The 24,128-nt window shown below is 48.0% G+C and overlaps 1 protein-coding gene across 7 annotated transcripts in view; it reads left to right on the top strand.

Annotated features, from left to right (window-relative positions):
• utrn (utrophin) overlaps positions 1–24,128 on the top strand; it is a 181,373-nt gene that overhangs the window by 147,722 nt on the left and 9,523 nt on the right. For 6 of the 7 annotated variants that reach the window (XM_079753662.1, XM_079753661.1, XM_079753665.1 and 3 more), the window contains 7 exons: positions 1,564–1,675; positions 4,863–4,999; positions 11,286–11,324; positions 11,906–11,971; positions 13,959–14,024; positions 21,193–21,357; positions 21,796–22,045. In XM_079753662.1, coding sequence (XP_079609788.1) covers positions 1,564–1,675; positions 4,863–4,999; positions 11,286–11,324; positions 11,906–11,971; positions 13,959–14,024; positions 21,193–21,357; positions 21,796–22,045 — 835 coding nt within the window. The remainder of the gene's footprint in view (positions 1–1,563; positions 1,676–4,862; positions 5,000–11,285; positions 11,325–11,905; positions 11,972–13,958; positions 14,025–21,192; positions 21,358–21,795; positions 22,046–24,128) is intronic. The other variant, XM_079753663.1, reaches the window with a different exon arrangement.

The following is a 24,128-nucleotide window of genomic DNA, read 5'->3' as shown; positions in this document are numbered from 1 at the left end:
GAGTTAGGGAGGGAGAGAGAGTTAGGGAGGGAGAGAGAGCTAGAGAGGGAGAGACAGTTAGGGAGAGAGATCTAGAGAGGGAGAGAGAGCTAGAGAGAGAGAGCTAGGGAGAGAGAGAGAGAGGGGGAGGGAAGGAGAGAGAGAGAGAGAGAGAAAGAGAGAGAGAGAGAGATGAAGGAGCAGATCCGGTGACTGTCAGTGGCTCCGGTCTCCGTTAAGAGGGCCTTAATGGCCCAGCCCTCGAGGACGGCCACCGCTAGCGAAGTAGCCGTTTGTCGCGCGCGCCGCGGCCACGCCCCTTTGCCCATGCGTCCCACGGATGAATAACGGGGCACTTAAGTGGAGATCTACGGCATATACGCCCCACAGGCATAGACGGTAATGTGTTTTATCGCTGTACCCACTGACTCACACACACACACACACACACGCACGCACGCACGCACAAACGCTCATGCATGTCCACACACAACGCACACAAGCGTCAACAAACAAACAGACACACACACACCAGCCACACGCTAGTTCCACTAGCCATTAGTTGCTGTCTGTCTTCCTTTGTGGCGGTGTCCACTCTATATCTGCTCTTATCTCCTACTCCACTCCGTCCTCCGCCCCTGCCCCGCTCTTCCCTTTTGTCCGGGCTACTCCATCTTGCCCCGTGTCACTCCGCTCAGCTCCGGTTTCGTCTGCCTCAGTGGGCCCCATGTGTGTGTCCCCGGCGCCCTCCTTCACTCACACACACGGTGTTGGGCTCACACCGTGTGTCTCTCTCCCTCAGAGTCCCTGTCCTCCCCTGTAATGGAGTGTGGGTCGTTTGTTCCGTCTCAGGTTGCATCACTGGCTCCCTCTACCCATCTCTCACACTGCTCCTATGGTTCCTCTTTTGTGTCTTTATGTCTCAGTTTTTCTTTCTCTCACATTATGTCTCTCTCACACTTTCTGTCTCACTGTCTATTTCTCCCTCTCACTTTGTATCTTTATGTCTCTCTCTCTCTCTCTTTCGCATTGTCACTCTGTCTCACTCTCACGCGCTGTCTATTTCTCTCTCACACCTTGTGTCTCTATGTCTCTCTCTCACACCCTGTGTCTCTATGTCTCTCTCTCACACCCTGTGTCTCTATGTCTCTCTCTCACTCCCTGTGTCTCTGTCTCTCTCTCACACCCTGTGTCTCTGTCTCTCTCTCACACCCTGTGTCTCTATGTCTCTCTCTCACACCCTGTGTCTCTATGTCTCTCTCTCACTCCCTGTGTCTCTGTCTCTCTCTCACACCCTGTGTCTCTGTCTCTCTCTCACACCCTGTGTCTCTGTCTCTCTCTCACACCCTGTGTCTCTATGTCTCTCTCTCACACCCTGTGTCTCTATGTCTCTCTCTCACTCCCTGTGTCTCTATGTCTCTCTCTCACACCCTGTGTTTCTATGTCTCTCTCTCACTCCCTGTGTCTCTGTCTCTCTCTCACACCCTGTGTCTCTGTCTCTCTCTCACACCCTGTGTCTCTGTCTCTCTCTCACACCCTGTGTCTCTATGTCTCTCTCTCACACCCTGTGTCTCTGTCCCCCAGGTATCGCAGTCTGAAACACTTCAACTATGACGTGTGTCAGAGCTGCTTCTTCTCCGGGCGAACCGCCAAGGGCCACAAGCTCAACTACCCAATGGTGGAGTACTGCACGCCGGTGAGAGAGTCGCACGTCCGCACGCACGCACACGCCCAAGCGCGTAATCACACACACACACACACACACACACACACACACACACACACACACACTAGTGGCTCATTTCCTATCTCTTTTCTACAGGCTCATATACTCTGTGAATTAATTTAATTAAACCCTCCCTGTGCTTCTCACACATTAGTGTGTGCAGACACACACACACACACACACACAGACACGCACGTTTCGTAGCGCTTCATCCTTATCATTCATTAGGGTTGTTCATTTATTAGAGTGATGGTCATTCCTGTTAACCCCCGGAATATCTTTTACATGCTTGGTTTGAATACCCAGACACATACACACACACCCCATGTCCATCACATCATACAATGAGGTGACACCCTGGGAGACTCCCCGAGACCCCGGCCAATCCGGCCTCCTCTCTCCTCCCCACACCACCCCACTGTCCATTGGTCTGATTCCCCGCAATTGCTCTCTGTCCAAATTGGTTTCACACGGACCAATGTGTGAAGCCTCTCTCTCCTCTTATCTTCTGTTCAGTTCTGTTCTGTTCTCTTCCTCTTCCTCTCTCTCTCGCTCTCAGTCTGGTTCACTTTCGCTCTCTTCCTTTGAATCCATCTCTCTCTGCCTCCCTCTTTCTCTCTTATTACAGAGTGTGTGATTTATAATTTCTCCCTGAAAAGCGATATTTCTCCTCGCTCTTCACGAGGCAGAAGAATAGAGGCGAGGAAGACTGGGAGTGAGATTGACTGTTTTCTCTCCTTGTTCAGAGGGGGTTTGTTCCACAAGCCCGCCACACAAAGTGGTGATTTCTTCTTTATCTACCGGCCTGTTTTACACATTGTGCGTCGCGCTCGCTGTCCTACATCTTTGCCGGTGCTACGCACTAAAAGTCTGAGTGTGTTGGCAAACTCGTTACTGGAGCGCCAGCCTGTCCTCGGGGCTTACACTTCTAACAACATGTTCTCCAGTCCTCTTAAGCCATCGCCGCCTCCACTCCTCCTCCCGCGTCTCGCTAACAAAGTACAAAGTACCCCTCAACAACCCAAAACAACATTGTCAAGCTGTTCCTGTATTTTCTGTCTATTTTCAGTTATTTGTCAATGACACACATTTTGAGACGATAATTACGCACTCTGCGACTGTTGTAATCCGAGCGGCTGTGGCCGGGAGCGGCCATTTTGAAGCAGCCATTTAGTTTCTCCACAAATTGAGACTGGAGGCACCTCCAACCTTGGCGGAGGATGTCGACTCGGCTTGGGGAGGTGTGAGCGAAGAGCAGCGTCGGTTAATGAAGACGTTTTTCAAGCTCTTAATATGGAAGCGTGGCTGAAGCGAGGGGTGCCACTGCCATTCCTCTCCTAACTCGCTGTCCTTGCTGAGCTTGGCCACGTCAGTGTGTGGCGACGTCCTCTGAAGCGACGGCGACAGCCTCTGAATGGCGTTCATAAACGAAAAGCTCTTGTGGATTACTGCTTATTTCTTGCGAGGCAAACAAAACACTCTTTGTTTATGCCTTCCCCTTATCTGAAAACTGTCAGGTTTCTCAATTTCCCAGCCCCCCCCCCCCCAGTTATTAAATCAAGTATTGGATAATTAAGTTCAGTGGTTTGCTGATGAAGAAGAAAATAAAAGCCCTACTCTTTCTCTAGTTTCAGTCCTTTTTCAGATAATAATGTAAAGAATATGTAGCATATTAATATGGATAGTTATGGATAATAGTAATGTATTTCACAGTTATATGCACACACTGGGCCAGTGGCAGTGTGTGTTGACATCTGAGTACCGGAGTGGAAAGCTCCCCACCTTTTAAACGTCTGTCTTTTGCTGTTGTTAAAGGAGACATATTATACCACCAGGTGTGAGTGTGATTAGCCTTACATGCCGTTTCGAAAATCTGCCCCATATGACATAACTAGTGGGCGTGTCCACCTAGATCTGTGCTGAATAGATCAGTCTACCAGCCTACCCAGTGGACTGAGGTAAATGTTGCTCATCTATCCAGCACAGATCTAGGTGGACACGCCCACTAGTGATGTCATATGGGGCAGAGTTTTGAAACGGCTTGTAAGGCTAATCACACCCACACCTGGTGGTATAATATGTCTCCTTCAAGCAGTCGCTCGTAAACAAGAGCTGTGTTCAAAGTCGTTCCCTATTCACTCACACACTATTCCCTATATATTGTTCATGATATAGTGCACTATATAGGGAACAAACAAACGAGAATTCGGACACTACGCTGAACATTTCTAAACGTCATTTGCGTCAGTTAATGCGCTGGGTTTTTGTGTGACGCAGACAGATGCGGCCACATCATGTTAACAAACCGGGCACTCATGAGGAAAGCTTGAGGTTGTATTGATGTCGAATGTTACATTTCCTTGATCAAGGTTTTTTTTATTATGTTATGATAAATCACAAATAAATTGTTTACATTTCTAAACGAAAGCCGGAGACTCCATCATTAAATCTATTCGTTTTCGTGGTTATTCAGCTTCTTCTTCTCCTCCGGAAAAACACGACTGCATTGCATTGTGGTATACGGGAGTAACGTGTAGGGAACATTGTATGTACACTCAAATTTTGGGCATTTTAAGTGCACTATATAGTGCAGGAAATTAACCACTGAGAATTCGAACACCACTACAAAATGGCGAGCACCCTATATAGTGCACTATATCCGTGATAGGGAACGATTTCGAACACAGCTAAAGAGACCTATTGAGAGAGACCCCCCCCCCCCTAATCCTCCTTTGCATGCCCTCTTTTTGAGGCTGGATAATTGCTTGTTTCCCAATCGACGTCACGTATTAGGATGTGTGTTGGTTAATAAGCCATGGGAAATCATTATAGTCAGCTCACTGCCACACATCTGTCAACTTGGGGTGTTTGTGCATGTGTTTCTGTGTGTGTGTGTGTGTGTGTGTGTGGGTGCGTGCGTACGTGGGTGTCTGTGTCTATGTGTGTGCGTGGGTACATTTGTCCAGGGGGATTGATTGTCAATTGCTTGTGCAGTAGCACTCCGACGGGGGGGAAAACACTTGCAAATTATCTTGTTAGCAAAACACGGGCAAACACTAATATATTTAATGTAACTAATAATCTACATCCTCTCTCTCTCTCTCTCGCTCTCTCTTTCTCTCTCTCTCTCTCTCTCTCTCTCTCTCTCTCTCTCCAGACCACGTCGGGGGAGGACATGCGTGACTTCACCAAGGTGCTGAAGAACAAGTTCCGCTCCAAGAAGTACTTTGCCAAGCACCCGCGGCTGGGCTACCTCCCAGTGCAGACGGTGCTGGAGGGAGACAACATGGAGACGTAAGTCCCGGATCTAGTGAAAACACACAACACATATTTGCATTGGTTCTGTGTCTTTATGCGTATATATGTATTTATACATATATATGGAGAGAAGGAGAAAAGTGTGTGTCATCCTAGTGAAGCACCATCAGGTGTGTTGATGTGTTCATTTTGTCGGGATTCAACTTGTGATGCCACGATGGACCCCAGCCCCTACCGCCCAAAAAGTATGAACATTGAAGGGCGGGGAACACACACACACACACACACACACACACACACACACACACACACACACACACACACACACACACACACACACACACACACACACACACACACACACACACACACACACACACACACACACACACACACACACACACACTCACTCACAAACAGTAAATTCTACTGAGGAGAGTGTGTGTTTTGGTGTAGCTTAGAGTGGGAGAGAGCGTAGCAATCTATATTTGTGGGTTTATCTGGCTGTGAGCCCGGCCTTTACCTGGTTACGTTCCCAGAGCTATACATCTCTCTGGCGGGTGGCTGACTGCTGGCCGGCTGGCTGACTGACTGACTGACTTAATTGCTGGTTCACTGACTGTACGGCTGGCTGGCATGCCCGCTGGCTGACTGAATGCTGGCCGGTTGGCAGGATGGCTGGCTGACTGGCTGGCTGGCTCTGGTCTCGATGACGGGCCCTGATTTACCGGGCTGGGGGTATCTTTTGCTTCCCCGGAGCAGACCCTTTACCAGCAACGCGTTATGCAAATGAACGGAGCAGAACTCCGCCCAGCTGTGGCGCCGTTGAATTATGGTCCTTCACCGCACCCTGGGATCCATTTCTATTTTAATGCACAAACGCGTTATGTCGTTTCTCTTCGGCACCTCACAAATGTCCTGTCAGCCAGTGTGTATGTGTCTGTCAGTCTGGGGACGGTAATCATAGAGCTGTCGTTCCTCCTTTTATAAATCCACCCGTTGCTTTTAGCTTTCGTGCCGCGCAGTTACTGTATCTGCCTTATCCGTTTTCCTTCCTGGATGTCATTCTAAACGTAAAGGGTGTCGACGTCTCGCGCCGGCTCCACTCTCTCATCTCACGTCCCTGCGTCGCCAGGCCTCCCCGGCACTAACAAGAATACTAAACAAACTACGATAACGCACACACGAAGACGAGGAGCCCCGCCCTTCAGGGGACATCCATGAGAACGCTCACGTCTCTCAGTCCTTCTGCTTACCTCCCTGTTTCCCTCTCTCTCCCCTGCCTCTCCGTACCTCTCACAATGACCATCTCCTCTCTCTGTCTCCGCCCCTCTAGCTATAACCTTATCCTGTCCCTCCCTCGTCCTGTCTCTCCTCTCCCTGTGTCTTTACCGTGTCCTCTCTGTTGCCCTTGTTCTCTCTCTCTCTCTCTCTCTCTCTCTCTCTCTCTCTCTCTCTCTCTCTCTGTCTGTGTGTGTGAACAACCGCCCTGTCATAGTCCCCTCGCCTGACAAACACAGCACACCACCAAAATGTCTTGCCAAAATGGGCAGAGGGGGATGGGGGAGAGGGTCACGCCCTTGGCTCCCCGACGGTCTTCTCTCGCTGCTGGGGAGATGAGGACATGCCCGGTGCTCCCGGTGCTGTCTTCCCCACTGTTTACACACAGGGATGACTCAGGTAATTTGCATTTAAATCCCGTTAAGGGAGCGGGATACGTGTGTGATCAGTTACCGGGGAGATGCCATTCACCCAACGCCGACTAGTGTTCTGCTCCTCACATTCACAAGCCTCCAGACATCCTCCATCCACACGTTAATAAACACAAGCAATAGGTCCCTGCCAAGGTCAATTCTCTTTTCCCTCCCCATGTACTCCCAAAGTATTCTAATATTTGTATCTGATTTGTTTTGTGTGCCACTCACAAACAATCTGCATGCATAAAATAAATATAATTATACAATGATAATGGATCCGTTCAAATGTTGGAAAATAATTGAATATATATTTTCCACAATCCCAATCTCAAGGGTTCTCTCTGGGACTCTGGAGCTTGTCAAAGTGGTGACTGCTTCCAACGACCTCCACAAGCCGAGTGTGAGGATAGAGGGAAGTTGCTGGCTGGTGTTTTCTCACCCGCTAATGCACTGTCTCACCAAATAGCTTCTCCGCCACGCTTTTCTGACACCCACTCCGGTTTCTCTGCACCTTGAGCGAACAGATTGCCACCCACTCTCGCCGCCCACGGAAATCTTTGCCTAATTACACGGATTTGTAAAGGTTGAGCTACATTCAATCATTCAAACAAAGAGCTAGCGATTGCCCTCCTCCAACTCTAAACCTATACTAAGAGACACGGTCTCATTTAAATACATTATGAGTTTATTTGTCATTGCAACCGAAGACCTATGGAATAATGGAAAAAAAAGATCATATGATAATATGCACTGTATGACTGCCGTAACTCAGACACATTTCGGTTGTACTGCCCATATAAGAGTGCAGCCTATATACAAAGTTGTATGACCAAAGTCGGTCCGAGAAGATTTTGGCGTGCAGCGATTTCGCTCCACAGTGATTATTCCCTTTTTTCTATGCAAATACTTTTCAAAGAGTTGGTGACACAATATTCTCCTAATGGTAATCCCCCACTGGTGCAACCTTGAATTGCCACATACATCTTTCAGCAGGTAATCCTTTGACACTATCCTGCCAATCGCACAGAAATCCTTAGATATCACCATCACAGAGTTTCAAAGTGTTTCTGCGGACTCATTACAACCTTCGCCGTATCTGAAGTGTGGTTACCTTCTCCCGGGCGGGTCCATCCCCACAATATCGGCAGCGTCCGCAGCGACTGAGCTGCTCAATTTAGACTTTGAGATCCACACAGACCTCAAAGCCTGACCACATGGGGATGAGCTCGGATGAGCTTTGATATGCCTCAAATCGGGCATTTGTTAAAGCAGCCTTTGCCCGGGCGTGGCTTATATCCAGGTTTGTTCAAGCCGTAGTTGTTAGCAAGTGCAGCTTATGTACAATGCAATGTCTATATTAGTGCAACTACGGTAAAACTCTAGATAACAAATGTCAAACTTTTCCTAATTAGAGCCAAAAGACTGACAGGGAAAGCGTGTAAAACCGGTGACATAATTTGACCCTGTTACCGCGCCGATAAATTGACTGCTGGCTTCAGAGACAATAACAGTTAAAAAACACATTGATCTCTGCAGAGAGAGTGATCTGAATTTCCAGTCCTCCACTAATGGCGAAGAGTGGTAAAAACCTTGCTATTGATTGTTGTCTTCCGTAGCGGGGGTTATTATCGGTTTTGCTGTTGACGTCGCTGTGTATGAACATCTAAATGCTCTGGAAGAAAGTGCATTCTCAGGGCCAGTCAGGGTGTCACAGTATCCTGCTGGCGTTAATGATGTCTCCTCTGAAAAAATGTGGGTGTTACTTTACATCCTCATCCTTTAGCTCTCTCTCTCTCTCGCTCTCTGTCTCTCTCTCTTATACTCTCTCCCTCTCTCGCTCTGTTTTTTCTTACTTTTCTGCCTGACTCTTGTCTACCTATTTCTCTTATCCCTCTCTTGCTGACTTTCGTCCCCTATATATCTGTCAGTTCTTTTTCTGCTATACCACACCAATCCCTCTCTCTCTCCCCCCCCCCCCCCCCCCCGAGCCCCACACCCACACCCACCTAAGAATCTACAGGGCCAGCACTGTCTTACTGTCTTTTGTCTGACATGTTTGAGGAGGTGTCTGGTTTGAGAACACGTGGCAGGCTGTGGTACCACGCACGCACACACACACACACACACACAGCTTCGATTTTTCCACAAATCCATCTTTGGTATTGCTGCCGACGCAGGGATTGACACATTAGACGCTTGTCTTGGCATTGGATCGGCTGCCAGTCTCGGCCCAAATTGCTAGTGGGCAAGGGGGCTGGCGTGTGTCCCCACGGAGCAGTTGAAGAGCCAATTTGAAAACCGGGCAGAGTGCAGGTCTACGTTTCACAATGGCCATTATTTGAATGGCACTCTCCAAATTGAACTTCTTTTTTTGCTTTTGAATTTTGGGGGCTGTTTCCACGGTCGATTAGGTCCACTCCATTACCGTGAATGGAAATATTAAGCCCAATGTTTTTTATTTGTTTATTAAACCCCGCTGTGTGTGCACAAAGCGATTTTCGGGTTTATGAAATAAGTGAGAAAATAAAATCGGGCTGAAGTCCGGGAAACTCGTGCCTTGTTTTCTACAAATTTGGCCAACTGGGTCCTCTGAAGCATAGCTCAGAAAGCCCTCTCTCTCTCTCTCTCTCTCTCTCTTTCTCTCTCTCTCTCTGTCTCCCTCTCTTTCCTCTTTCTTTTCGCTTCATCGCGGTTCATGTCCTATAGCCGCTAGATCCCTCTCGGTTTCAAAGGCTTTCCGCTCTTGCGCGCTTTATTTCTATTACTCCCACACTCTGTGATACCGTCCCTCTCTCTCTCTCTCTCTCTCCGTGTCTCTCTCTGTGTCTCTCGGCCCTTAACTAGTCCCGCCAGTTTTACGAGGTGCCGCTCCCAGCTGAAGGTTAAAACAGCCGGCTCAGTCACGGTGGACGGGGTCAGAGGAATGATGGGAAAAGAATATCACTAGCTCAGCAAAGGCTCACTGTGCTCCGCTGAAAATACAAAACGTAAAGAGAAAAAAAACATGCTAGTGAGCAAAATTATCCCTCCCTCACGGTCGACTGGCATGGAGATTTTGTCTTCTTGTTTCTCTCTCTTTCTTTCTTTCTTTCTTTCTCTTGCTTTTTCGCTCTCTCTCTCCATCTCTCTCTTGATCGCGCTCTCTCGCTCTCGCTCCCTCTTACGTTTGTTATTATCCTCGTGGTAAGAAGAGCGTAACTGCTTAAGCTATCGCGTCGCGCAAGAATCGAGACACACACAGCAGCACACACACACAGCAGCACACACACACACAGCTCTCTGAATCCTCCATACTGAGAACAGAAACACCTGAAGAAGATGAAGAAGAAGAAAGCCGACCAACCAATCTCTCAACCCCCATCCAAATTGTTGAGCCATGACCTTACCGCCTCCAACTGTTCTACCCCCCCATCTCCACTCCGGAAAATAATGAGATTTCTGTTCCTATATTTAGCCTTGTATTCATCAGTTAAGAAATGAAATGTCATTGAATATCAAACGGAAACAGCCAATGCTATATGCAATGCTTCATAACAAAACCAATAGTTTAGTCGTAAAAGCTTTCCACCGCTTTGAATTCCATCCCCGCTTGCTCCTCTGACCACCATGCGTCACTGATGTGTTTTTCTTTGTTTTCTAAGCACTGGTTGGAGTAACCTTTAAGTCTAACACCTCTGCCGTCTTTTTGACCTGATACAGCGTCTGTTCTCATGCCCCCTTGTTGTTTGATAACTCCTTCGTAAAAGACGGAACGAGTCCTTTTCCTCTGCGGGAGGTTGGAACTGCCGCTCGTTGTTTACAGAGTGCTGGGATACCTCAAGTGTGGCTAGCAGTGGTCACAGATAAGTGACTCACTTATAGGCCTTTCACACATGCACCGAATGTCTGAACCTCTCTCTGCAATCCCCAGTGGGGGACGTATGTGTGAACAGAAAGGTCTGAATCACCCTGGCCCCAGGTCTAAAGTCCTGTTGCTGACGTGTTGATGACGTTTCTATCAGGCGACTGGCCTGTAACCAGGAGACTCTTCTCGCCTGTATTTTTGCGTTCCAACTTCTTTCTGCCTTCCACTCTTCTGTTGATATTGCGGATCCGTCTCAATAAATGCAGTGTTGATATCACCACCATTTTCAATGTGTTGTAGACAAAACACTGCGACTTCTGTTGCATACTATTTGCGTCGCGTCCTACCTCCTACACACTCTGCCTAGGCCACCACCTAAAGTATACAGAGCACCTCCAACATGTGTGAACACGGCTGATGTGGCTTATCTCCTGTTGGGTGTTGCATGTGTGAAAGGGCGACTCCTGATCACCTCCAGACCGGAGTTTGAAATAACTATTGGTGACTTACACTCTCTCTGATCAGATCCTACTGACTGTCCCCTCTGTGGATGTATCCTTCAGTATGACTTGCGGTAACCGGACCTCCAGCAGACTCCACCTTTTCCATGTGTTGTCTGCGGAATGGTGACGTGATTGTGACTTGCCCCCGTCCCCTCCCCTCATACCCCCACTGTTCTAGCACTCTTGTGATCCCGATTAAAATGTACTGTGCTACCTTTCCCCCCCCTCCCTTCCTCCCTCCCTGCCCTCCCTCCCTTTCCCTATCTCTTCTCTTACAGTCCTGTCACCCTCATCAGCATGTGTCCGGAGCAGTACGAGTGAGTATCGCCAGTGGGACACCTCAGGCTCGACCCCCTCCCTCCCCCCACCAACCCCTCCCCACTATCCTAATCCCATCCTGACCGGGATGCCTCCCCCACCTCCGAAACTGCATCCAAACTCACACGACCGGTTCCCGATTGCATGACGGCATGCATCATCTATGCCCATGCACGTCTAATTCTGCATGCCCGCCTGCCACCAATCGCGATCGACCGGCCGAGAACGCGACCCCTCCCAGCATCCTCTTCTCCAACCACTAACGCTTCTTTCTCTCCGCCCCCCGCCCCCCACCACCACAACCACCACCACCACCAGCATCCAGCTCCCGTTTGGATAGCACGTAACCCACCAAGTAGCTCTCTAGATCACTCCCCTGCTCGTTCTCCACAGTCGTCCACCATGCCTGCACCTCCTCCAGATTGTTGCGTGTATCATTTGTTTGTTTCCAGGGGGCTTATGCTGCACAGGGCCACGCGTCGCGGGCGTGGATCACGTTGAGCCACCCGTGTGTTTGTACATGCATGGCCATTGCTCACACCTATCCATTGCACCCCTTCCTCCCATGTCATTTTCACAGGCTGTCCCAGTCACCGCAGCTCTCTCATGACGACACCCATTCCAGGATAGAGCAGTATGCCAGCAGGTAGGCCTCGCTCCAACCGACCATCACCACCACCCATTCATCCTCTCACCTCCTCAGGGTAGCCGCCTTGTTAAGTGTCGGGGCAGATGTTGTTGTAAATGTTAGCACAAGCACAAGGCCGCTCCTTTTTTGCCTGATTGAGAACGTAAGTCCCATCGCCATGGTTCATCATCGGTGCAACGATCCATTGGATAATTACACACAACGTTTCGGTGCTCGTGGAGAATTTGCCAAATACGATCATGTCTTTGGGGAATATGTTTGAATAATATTTACACCGAGCCTTTGAAGTTAGAGGGCGACGGAATCAATCACAGATATTCTTTCGACGCGAGAACCGTGGGCATATGTCAGTGTCAAGAAGCATTTACATTTCAGCACTTAGGGGGGAGGGGGTTGATTCACACATCATGACCAAAATAATTCTCACAAAAGGCATGCTGGCTGCCAGGGCCCGACGGCCATGCCAGCCCGCCCTCTTAATATATTGCCCTCGCCCACCATCTTGGCTGGGGACTCCTGGCTATGGGAGCTGGGATTAAAGTGGCTGTAGATCTTCCCAATGGCCAGCTCTATTCAGGGCCATCATACGTTCTGGTCACACGCTTTGCTTATTTGTCACCAATGGCTGCACCAGTTTTCTGTCCGTTCACGCGGTCGCAGAAAACCAACCTCTTATTTGGTTTGTTACATATTGATTTGCTACATCTTGCATCATAAATCTTTGACATTCATTGTCCCTACAATCTCTCTCTCAATATCATGCTGATAGCAGGGTAGCCCGGGAGCTGATAATGACACATAACAAGGAGAGATAGCATAGAGAGCTTGAACAGGGAGTTAGGACAGAGAGGTAGCACACTTAGCGAGCACCTAGTTCTAACACCGAGAGGCAGTGCCCAGAGCTAGCATTGGGAGGTAGTCTTCATTCTGTCCTTGTACGGTGCATCTGGCCTATAACCTTCGTGTAGTAACACATCATTAACCTTCTGTCTGGATCCCTTCCTTGACCCTACCCTCATCAACAGGGCAATTTGAACAAATGCATGCACACGCACCCGCGCACCCACTCCAGAACAACCACACACAAATTGCGACCTGCCGCATCTCCATACAACAAGGGTTAGTACAGGTCTTTCAGGACGTGCCCATGACTAGCCTCGCTGCATGCTAAGGCGGTCCAGCTCGTTGTTAAGATCATGTTCCCTAATCTGCCCAGTGAGCCGGCCGGCTGCCTATTACAGAGCTCAGTTAACACTGGCTTTGATCTGCGGGGCCAATCTAATTAGTAGTCCTGCTTTGTCTGGATCCATGTCTGGATCTATGGCCTCTGGTTCAACCCCACGCCCACCGCCAATGTCGGCCACGCTGTGTGCCATCGAGGGTAGGGGCCTGGAGGGACACTCGTACACACATTTCAAATGTATAGTTTGGGTATGATGTGGTTGAGCGGCATTTTATATACTTTTGGGGTACACTCATACACTTTATCTTTGTCGTGTGTATTTTTTATCTGTTTTTAAATATATGTGTTAATATATATATATATATATGTGTGTTTGTCAATATATATATATATATATATATATATATATTGTTTAAATGTCTATCACCCTAAACATGTATCTGATAAGTTTCAAATAACACTTGAGCCACATTGTATTTGGTCACTTAATCATCATCAATTGGGCGGAGGACTTTATTGCCAACAGAATTTCCGACAGAATTTCAATTCAGACGAGATGGGTTTGGTGACCTTAAGAATGAAGTTTGGGAACACAGTCTAATGGATTGATGAAGTGATTACCATGCTGCCACGTTCACACCTCATTGTATCCTAACAAGCTTATGACACAGCGCTGTTGGAGTCTAATACATATCAGGCTCAATATAACGGGCCTAATCTTATCTGATAAAACATGACAACGATGATGATGAGGGTGGTGGTGGTTCTGGTCATGATGATGATGATGACGCTCCCTCACAGATTGGCCCAGATGGAGCGCTCCAACGGCTCTTTGCCCACTGACAGCAGCTCTGCCACAGGAAGCATGTGAGTGACACCTCTTTTCACTACAACCTTGTCATAACGACAAGCTTTTTTGTGCTTTGTTGTTTTTTCCTCGCCTCTAAATGTAGGAACAGGCATTGTTTGTGTTTGCTCTGTTTGTTGGTGCTCTTAAAACAACATAAGAAGTTGGCTTTTTTAACATTTCCTGACAAGAATTGAGAGAGGTGATGAACAGGTTTTGCAACCTACAATGCACTACCTGTGATAGCAAAGACTTATCTTCAAAAGACCCATTGAGGAGATTTGCTCAAGAGCTGAAGTGTAGAGTGTGTGTGTGTGTGTGTGTGTGTGTGTGTGTGTGTGTGTGCGTGTGCGTGTGCGTGAATGGTGCGTGTGTGCTGGTGCTGCATGCTTTTGTCGACTTCATTCTTCAAGGGCATGGTAAGTCTTTTTTCTCCCAACTGAGATGCTATCATGGGAATGAGTTCTTGAGATTTAGGAACAGATTGCACGTTTTGAGGTCACACACACACACACTTGCACGCAGACTTACACACATGGAGATATATAAAACTAGTCTTCTATTTGGAGGAGCTTGTTTTCAAATGTCTGCCTTCTTTTGAAGAGGAACCTGTCAATGATTTCATGTGTGAATCCTCATCATTTTCACTTTGTGTGTGGCCTGTGTTTGAAACTGGCTTTACAGAGCCTGGAGAAGATTTACGATACTCTTGATCCAAAGCGATCCATAGTGCCTTACAGTGATACCTCGTTTGAGGACGTGTAACTTGGGGATTAAACCCAGCGGCTTTCAGCAGGGCCAACCAATCCATCACCCTATCCTGCCATCATACAATGTTGACCTCAATTAAACCTCCAACCTCTGCTCACATGTTTCTGTGACTATCCATATTGAAACTGTTGCTTTGATCAATGCATGCATAAATGCATGCATTGGGCAATTTCCCAAAACACTACTCATAAAAAGCTATATTTTCATACCCTGGCTAATATCAAACTGCAAACACAAACTACTAAAGCTGTTCCGGCAGATGGCAAGACGGCAAGACGGAGTGAGTTTGAAAGTGTATGATTCCCTCAAAACTTTTGTGTGTCTGCTTTTAGTCACACATTATCTGCTTCCCCCCCACCTTGTTTGTGTTGCTCAAAGAGGAGCCATTATCTTTGTTAGCTTTCCCACTACGACGGCTCAGATACAGGAGAACGGAGCCGTAATGAGGTGAGCACGCCGGTCCTTTGATGAGGACTAATGGGCGAGATAGCAGAGAGAACAGAAACAATGAGGAAGAAGGCACGTTAACACAGCCTGCCATCCTTCCAAACGTCCCTTTTCACGCGGCACACACATCACATTTGCCAAGATGGCTTCTTGTTGTTGTGGCAAACGCCAAATGTCAGCACGCAATGTTTGGACAAAGGAGCCCGTCTCCGTGGGCATTGGGTTTGGGTCCGCCGTTGACGGTGTAACGTCTCACTTTACCACTCAACATTGATCATGTTATATCGTCTTAGCTTGGAGTTAGTAATTCTCTGAATGATGAGAAAGTACGCCGTCGTCAAAGAGCCATTTGATAAATGAAATAAATGTTTGCCTGTGAACTTTTATTTTATTTTGCGACTGTTTCTCTGTAAATGAAAAGTAATGGATTAATGGCAATAACTTAAATTTGTTGCTTACTCCGCTTTCTTGGACTAAAATACACTATTATAAAGCTAGCTATGAACAAGACCAACATTGATAGCCTGTTTATAAGGGTTACGGAAACATACCACTAACAGGCATGCACGCATAAATATTTGTCGCTTTTTTTGTGAGACTAAACTGGGCCAACCTAGCGTCTGGGTCACTGTGTTCGATCTGTTTTCTGTAGTCTTATTCAACGTACTGCTGAATCCGGGGTCTGTGGCACACCGCCAACCCGCGCCGATTTCAGTGTTGGATTTGCCTTTCCCACAAATCCCACAATCTACAGAGTATTATACGATCTATCACGCCGTCGCTGCAGACGGACACGCGTGCACACCAGGCGATGGGAGGTTACCGCCCCCTCTTGAAATCATGAAGCACGTGTAATGTAACGTGGCAGACTTTATTTCTTTATTTATCTTTTTTGCCAATTACATGCGTGTTTGATTTTCATGTTGTTTTGCCTCCTGATCCGTTAAGCCTGCAAACTCTCATTTGCCGGTTTTGCAGATGCACCGATACAGTGTGGGTGTGTTTATTTTCGGTAGAGTCCTGGGAGCTAAGAAATACGTGACAAGGCCACACAAATTAGAAGAAATGAATAGCGTCTATTATTCACTCTTTTATTATTATTTTTTCGGGTGGCAAAAGAAACGCAGGGTTTTGATCAAGGCTCCGTGAAATCACATAGGATCCTTCGTTCTTCTCCCTCATTCATTTCATCTCTCCATTTCCAGCCGATCCCTCTGCGATGGCCTCCTTTCAGTTCTCTCTTTCATTTGTCGTGTCCTCTCTCTACATCTGCTCTCATTACTTTCTCTTTCATGTCCCCCCCCCCTCTCTCTTTCCCCCTCTCCTACTGCATTCTTCTGTCTCTTTCTTCTGCCCCCCCCCTCCCCTTTCATCAGCTGCTAATTGTAGTCTAATCAGGTTTCACCATAGCAGGGGTGCAGCTTTCAATTCATTTGGGCAAATTGTGCCGTTTATTATGTCCCAGGGGGTATATGAAAAACAACAAAGCTGCATTTTTCTGACACTGAATAAAAAACACCCTCCAAAAATGGCAGAGGCAGGGAAATGTTTCACCTTGACCAGAACCTATAGCCTTAATGGGACGTCGGCCATCTTTCTGAGGTCAGGCGGCCGTAGAGATTCAGGTTATCTATTGTAAAACTTCCTTAAGCCCAGACTTTTGAGTTAAAAGGAGATTTAATGTTCCGGGGCTTCCAAGTCAGCAGGTTTCTCCCTCTGCCTCTTCCTCCCAGTGAGCAAGGTGAGCGTTATTAAACTGCACACAGGCGTTCAACCATTCGCAAAATTGAATTGGCTTTGAGATGTCACAGCAAGTTCAGGATTTTGGGCTTTTATAATGACATAATCTGTGGGGAGAAAATCAATGATACCAATTTGTGGGGTTTTTTTGGTTGGTTTTCTTCAACGCTGTCTGCAGGTTAGACCAACCTGCTCTTGCTGTTACTACCCATAGTCAAAATATTGTGTATAATTTATTGGAAATTTATTGGAAGTCAGTGTTCCATTGCAATTGAATACCATTACTTATTAATTGTAAGGATTTTTTCCTGCCCTAAAATGTATTGATTAACTTATATTCTGTCCTTTTTCATAATCCACACACTATGTACACTAAAAACAACATTTCCCTCTGTGAACGACCCGACGTACACATTGATTCAGCGTTCCCTATAAAACGTCTTCCCTTATGAAGGATTTCGAGGGGCAATATTTATCACGACTGTAAACCCCAGTAGATATACTGACGAGAAATGGGGCAGTATTTTCTAGCAGAAGATCTGACAGCCAAGATTTTCCAGATACCAAAAAAGTTATCCAAACTGTGAATAAGTTCCTGTCTGGTCCAGAGTAATGATGACAGGAACACTAGATGATGATGGAGAACCTGCCATGCTTGTCTGTAGGGTTAAGGCTTAGTTGTTGGTCCACGTCGACGCACCGAAAGGGGTTTACGGACCCAATAAATCCTTAAGGACCTTTCTTGCGTCCTACGCAAGGGCCTGACGTGTGCCTCCCAAAAATTGTAACCTTTCGTCGAAGCAGTAAGGGCTGCGAGTGGTCCGCTCAATAAAACCCGGCGCAGAACGAAACGGGTACATGAATGCGTCAAAGGGTCTGCGTGGTCATTGCGTTGCGTCGACGTGGAACCATAACTGAGCCTTTAGAGTTATGTCCAGAAGTACCTCTGCCAGCAGCAATGTGCCAAATAACAGGAAGTAATGGCTCTTAATGCACAGTTCCTTTATTTCATGTTCTAAGAGATAAACGTGACCCTTTGGTGTTAGAGCTCATGCATTAGTAACCTATCCAATCCCCACTTTCCATTAAGGGCACTTTCGCCAGTAAGATGAGTTATGCAGCCACCACTTTAAAGTAGCCTACAGTGAGGGAAGAAACTTTTTGCCCAGCAATAAAATAAAGAAAAGTAATGGTTAATAAAACAGCAGGGCTATTTAGGTGCTGGCTAACCCGCCAACAGGCTCTGGTCATGAGGTGAAGCCTCCTCCAGTTTTCTTCTTTGCAGAATAAAAAAGAGGAATAAAACACTTTTCACTATTCTTCACTCCTGAACTTCAGCTGGCCCTCACCACATATCCAATCCTCATTTCTCCTTTTTCTCCAGGAAAGTCGCTTCTGATTGCGCTACTGCCCCTTTCCCTTTTCAATCCACCTCTCTTTCATCTTGTTGGCAGCCTGTCTCGCTTTTTATTTTCCCCAAACCTCCTTTTTTCTTTTCCCCAATAGTTTTTTTCCTTCCCCCCCCCCCCCCTGCTCATTGCGACGGACGATGTGGTTCAGCCAAGGCGGACCATGGCACTTTGTGAAAGGTGGGACCTGCTGGTTGATTGGTTGGTGTCCTAGTCTGCTTCTTCCACTCCATAGCACGCTAATAGCCTCGCCACAGTTAGCCGCGGTGCATGCTCTCCTTCCCCACGCGTTCCCAGACCGGCCTTCCCTTCCCTTGCCTTTGTCGCGGCCACGCACACTTTTCAATTCTCGTATTTCTTCATATGATTTTTTTCACACATCTATGGACTCTATGGAAGCACACACACACACACATTATGTTGAGTCTTTCGACGAATGGCCCCTCTGCCTCCATCTTCTGTGGTCTCCACCCTCATCTTTGCCCCATTGCCCCATCGTCCCGTGACGTCCTGTCACCAAGGCGGATGGTTAATGGGTCTCTGCCCCTCTTGTTGGGACGACTGGGCCAACCTGGCCAATCACACCCTTGGGAATATCCTGGTTAGGAATGGGAACACTGTGGGACATCCGTGCAGACCCTGTGGATACAGAGCCAGGCTTCTTGTGTTTTTTTCAATTGTTGAAGTCTATAAATGTATATATCAAGTTTCCATGGTGATGTATTTCATTTATTTCTCAGGGTCTGAAATGAGAAAATGCTAAGATTTTTCAAGGCAAGAATGATCGGCACTGAAAAAGAAAATGATAAAAGACATATTCAATGGAAAGTTTTCGACTTAGTCAGAAGGTGGAGAAAGGTGCTGCAATTGCCACTGCAGGAATGAGCTTTGAAGAATTTATTTTTTTTACAGGGAATAAAGAAAAGTTATCTATCTCGATCGGCATGCTTCATGCTACCGTAGGGCCACTATGGTAGAAGGAACTTCTAGATATCTCCGGAAGCTTCTAAATGTTGTCATTCAAATGATGGTGAGGGACGATGTGTGCTCACTTGCAATCTGTGTTAAAATTGTGTGATTGTGTCCTTTACTTCCTCCGTTTATCTCAAGATGATGCTATAACTCTAGACATGTGATGTGAAATGTCATGGTAGTTTCCTGTTCATGTGTTATTGACATTGTAGTTTCCTGTAAATGTGTAATTGACATGGTAGTTTCCTGTTCATGTTTAAATTACATGGTAGTTTCCTGTTCATGTTTAAATGGAATGGTAGTTTTCTGTTGAGATTTAAATGACATGGTATTTTCCTGTTCATTTTTAAATGACATGGTAGTTTCCTGTTCATTTTTAAATGACATGTTAGTTTCCTGTTCATGTTTAAATGGCATTGTAGTTTCCTGCTCAAGTGTAAATGACATGGTAGTTTCATGTTCATGTTCAAATGACATGGTCGTTTCCTGTTCATGTGTAAATTACATGCTAGTTCCCAAAAATAATGTTACAATTAATGAACTTCTCTGCTGGTTCAAATCACGGTAAGAAATTGTTGTCCATTGCATTTATTTTTATTTGTGTGATTTTCTCATATGCCCTATCTCTATCAAGTAGTGGACGCCAGAGGCTGCGGTGAGCTAGAATGAGTTTCATGAACAGAGCAGAATGGACATCTCTTTGGTGATGGAAAGCCGAAATTGTGGCTGGCTGGCATCAAACTTTCCAGCTTTTCAGCTGCGTGTAGATGTGTGTGCGTCTGGGTTTGTGTGTATGTGCAACATTGACGGGCCTACTTTCCACCTCCTGCCATTCTCTGTCAGATCACCCAGATCTCACACACATGCACGCACGCACACACGCACGCACACACACACACACACACACACACACACACACACACACACACACACACCTGAGGCAAACGCTTTCTCTCTTCCCTCCCTCTGTTTGACTCTGTCAAGTTCTTCACCCCAACCCCCAACCTGCCTCTCCCCCCCTCCCTTCACTTATCAGATAGCCGAGGCAGACGGGTCCCAACTGCGCCGCAGTACTGCTGGAAGTCACTGTGGTGTAGCCGGCTTACCATAGCTTAAGCTCCTCGGCTGCATCTGGACCACCCAAATCCCTCTGATAGTTCGCAACGCCGTCGCCGCTCCCACATTTCCTCGCCCCTAATCCCGCACTCGGCGCTCTTACTCCCCCTTCTCTCTCTTTCCTGGAGGGCTCTCTGGACGAGTTCATCAATTAACAGCGAAGAGAGCTGTAGTTTTGACGACGGTTCGATATCCGATGTCTCCCGAGAGGAGACGTATAGCCAGCCTGTCACCTGGTCGTCATTATCGGCAAGAGATGCCGGCGAATGCCTGATTTCCTGTCTACCTCTTGAAAGAAGTCATTGAGTTGTATACACTCCTTATTCTATTTATTTATTAGGTGTTCGCAGAGTTTCTGTGGCTGCCTATTGTCTTTGTTCTATTGATTTTTCTCTCCGCCACAAATAATGAATGTAAAAGCTTCCTGGGGGTCGGTCCATGTAGTGGATAGTGTGGTGGCTCTATTGTTCCACAGCCCAAAGACAACGGGTTGGATCTCCCCCAGTGTAGGCCTACCTGAAGGCATCACTGAGCAATGTGCTTCACCCCTGCTGGGCCTTTCCTGGCACCTACCTGAGAAAACGAAATAACCAGAATGCTTATTCTTTTGCCTATCGTATCATGTCGTGTCATCACCTTGTGTGACGGAATTCGTTGCAATGTTTGTTTTTAGAATCTTTACTTATTTATCTGGTTCCCCCTCTCCCCCCCCCCCGACCCTTGCCCTCCCCAGGGATGACGAGCACGCCCTGATCCTGCAGTACTGCCAGACCCTCGGCGGGGAGGGGGGCTCCCCCAGCAGCCAGCCCCAGAGCCCCGCCCAGATCCTGCAGGCGGTGGAGAGGGAGGAGCGAGGGGAGCTGGGGCGGATCATCGCCCGGCTGGAGGAGGACCAGAGGTAGGCCGGAGACGCATCACCGGGGCACACTGGGCCCCGTGGGCTGTCCACCTGTTTGAATGCAAAGAAACACTTGGACGTGTCAGGAAGCACCGCCCTGTCTTTGTCGCTCGCTCGCTCGGATCGTCCCTCTCTCTCTCTCTCTCTCTCGCCCACACGGTGCGTCTATGTCTCTATTTTTAAATTGATTGTGGGCGAGGACACCTTAATGAGGACACCGGGTGTTGGGAGGTGTCGTGTTCCACCGAGGAAACTATGACGGCGCTTCGTTTTTTTATTTTGAGTGTGTATGTTTGTCTGAGTCTGTGTGGGTGATTGTGTCAACCAGGTTTATTTTATCAATGTTTTGGGGTACATGTATCTATCAACCCATATTTGGAAATCGACCTGCTGATGTGAAAACAATTCCTGGGTCTCCCCCCCCCCCCCCCCATCCAGGACCCTGCAGAGAGAGTACGAGCAGCTGAAGGAGCAGCACGGCGGGCAGCGGGGCCCGGCCCCCGGGGGCCTCTGGGACCCCGACGGCCCCCCCGCCCCGGGCCCCCCCGAGGAGGCGGACCTGCTGGCGGAGGCCAAGCTGCTCCGTCAGCACAAGGGCCGGCTGGAGGCCCGCATGCACCTCCTGGAGGAGCACAACAAGCAGCTGGAGTCCCAGCTGCACCGCCTGCGACAGCTGCTGCACCACCAGGTACCCACCGCTACACCCACTGACACTACTGCACCACCCACTGACACTACTGCACCACCAGGTACCCACCGCTACACCCACTGACACTACTGCACCACCCACTGACACTGCTGCACCACCAGGTACCCACCGCTACACCCACTGACACTACTGCACCACCCACTGACACTACTGCACCACCAGGTACCCACCGCTACACCCACTGACACTACTGCACCACCAGGTACCCACCGCTACACCCACTGACACTACTGCACCACCAGGTACCCACCGCTACACCCACTGACACTGCTGCACCACCCACTGACACTACTGCACCACCAGGTACCCACCGCTACACCCACTGACACTACTGCACCACCAGGTACCCACCGCTACACCCACTGACACTGCTGCACCACCCACTGACACTACTGCACCACCAGGTACCCACCGCTACACCCACTGACACTACTGCACCACCAGGTACCCACCGCTACACCCACTGACACTGCTGCACCACCCACTGACACTGCTGCACCACCCACTGACACTACTGCACCACCCACTGACACTACTGCACCACCACGTAACCATGACTACACCCACTGACACTGCTGCACCACCAGGTACCCACCGCTACACCCACTGACACTGCTGCACCACCCACTGACACTGCTGCACCACCCACTGACACTGCTGCACCACCCACTGACACTACTGCACCACCCACTGACACTACTGCACCACCCACTGACACTGCTGCACCATGTTACCACACTGCTGTAACACCACTACTGCATGCACTAACCCCCACCAGGTAGAACGAATGCACCTGATACCCCACGGCTGAACCAGTTACACCACTACTGCACCAATAGCTGAACCAGTTACACCACTACTGCACCAATAGCTGAACCAGTTACACCACTACTGCACCAATAGCTGAACCAGTTACACCACTACTGCACCAATAGCTGAACCAGTTACACCACTACTGCACCAATAGCTGAACCAGTTACACCACTACTGCACCAGTATCTGAACCAGTTACACCACTACTGCACCAATAGCTGAACCAGTTACACCACTACCGCACCAATAGCTGAACCAGTTAACACGACTACTGCACCAATAGCTGAACCAGTTACACCACTACTGCACCAATAGCTGAACCAGTTACACCACTACTGCACCAATAGCTGAACCAGTTACACCACTACTGCACCAATAGCTGAACCAGTTACACCACTACTGCACCAATAGCTGAACCAGTTACACCACTACTGCACCAATAGCTGAACCAGTTACACCACTACTGCACCAATAGCTGAACCAGTTACACCACTACTGCACCAATAGCTGAACCAGTTACACCACTACTGCACCAATAGCTGAACCAGTTACACCACTACTGCACCAATAGCTGAACCAGTTACACCACTACTGCAGCACTAGCGCCCGGACCCTCGCCTGCGGGCAGAGGGAGAGAAACACTGCTTAGGTTTCTCCCGTTTATTATGCCGGCTTTTATAATGCCATGGCATTCCATTCTTGACACCAGGAGTGTGCACACATCATTTCCCTCTGTATGAGGTATGAGGAGTTATGAGTCATTTGATTTGTATTTGAAACCTCCATGGACAGAGTTTTATTCATGAGCTGTGCAAATATACCATTGATTTGGGTTATAGGAATAGATTATTAAATGTGCTCTGGAATGAGCTTCAAGATTTAGTGGCCCCGGAGTTGTCTGGGAAACGGGAGGAAGAGAGACAGATAGGGTACGTTGGAATCAAAAATGGGATCAGGAAATGAAACCCTATGTTCCTTAAAACGAAACAACGTCACCACAGAAATACACACCGCCACGCGAGACTCATTAGATATTAAATGATAAATGAATTACAGATCGATAACTGCTCAATATGTAGAAGGTGTACGTATATGTGCAGTCACCAACACAAACGTTTTTCTTTTAACCTTTGCATTCACATCCCTTAATTGAATTACCCTCGAAAAACGAAACACTAAACTCAGATTAGCTCCTAATCACGTCGGATCCAATCTATCCGGCGGCCCCTTCACCCCCTCCCCTGGACGT

This window comes from Pollachius pollachius, assembly GCF_949987615.1.
Source record: "Pollachius pollachius genome assembly, chromosome: 16".
Lineage (NCBI taxonomy): Eukaryota > Metazoa > Chordata > Actinopteri > Gadiformes > Gadidae > Pollachius > Pollachius pollachius.
The sequence above is the reverse complement of the archived record's forward strand: the minus strand, read 5'-3'. Positions and strand labels throughout refer to the sequence as shown.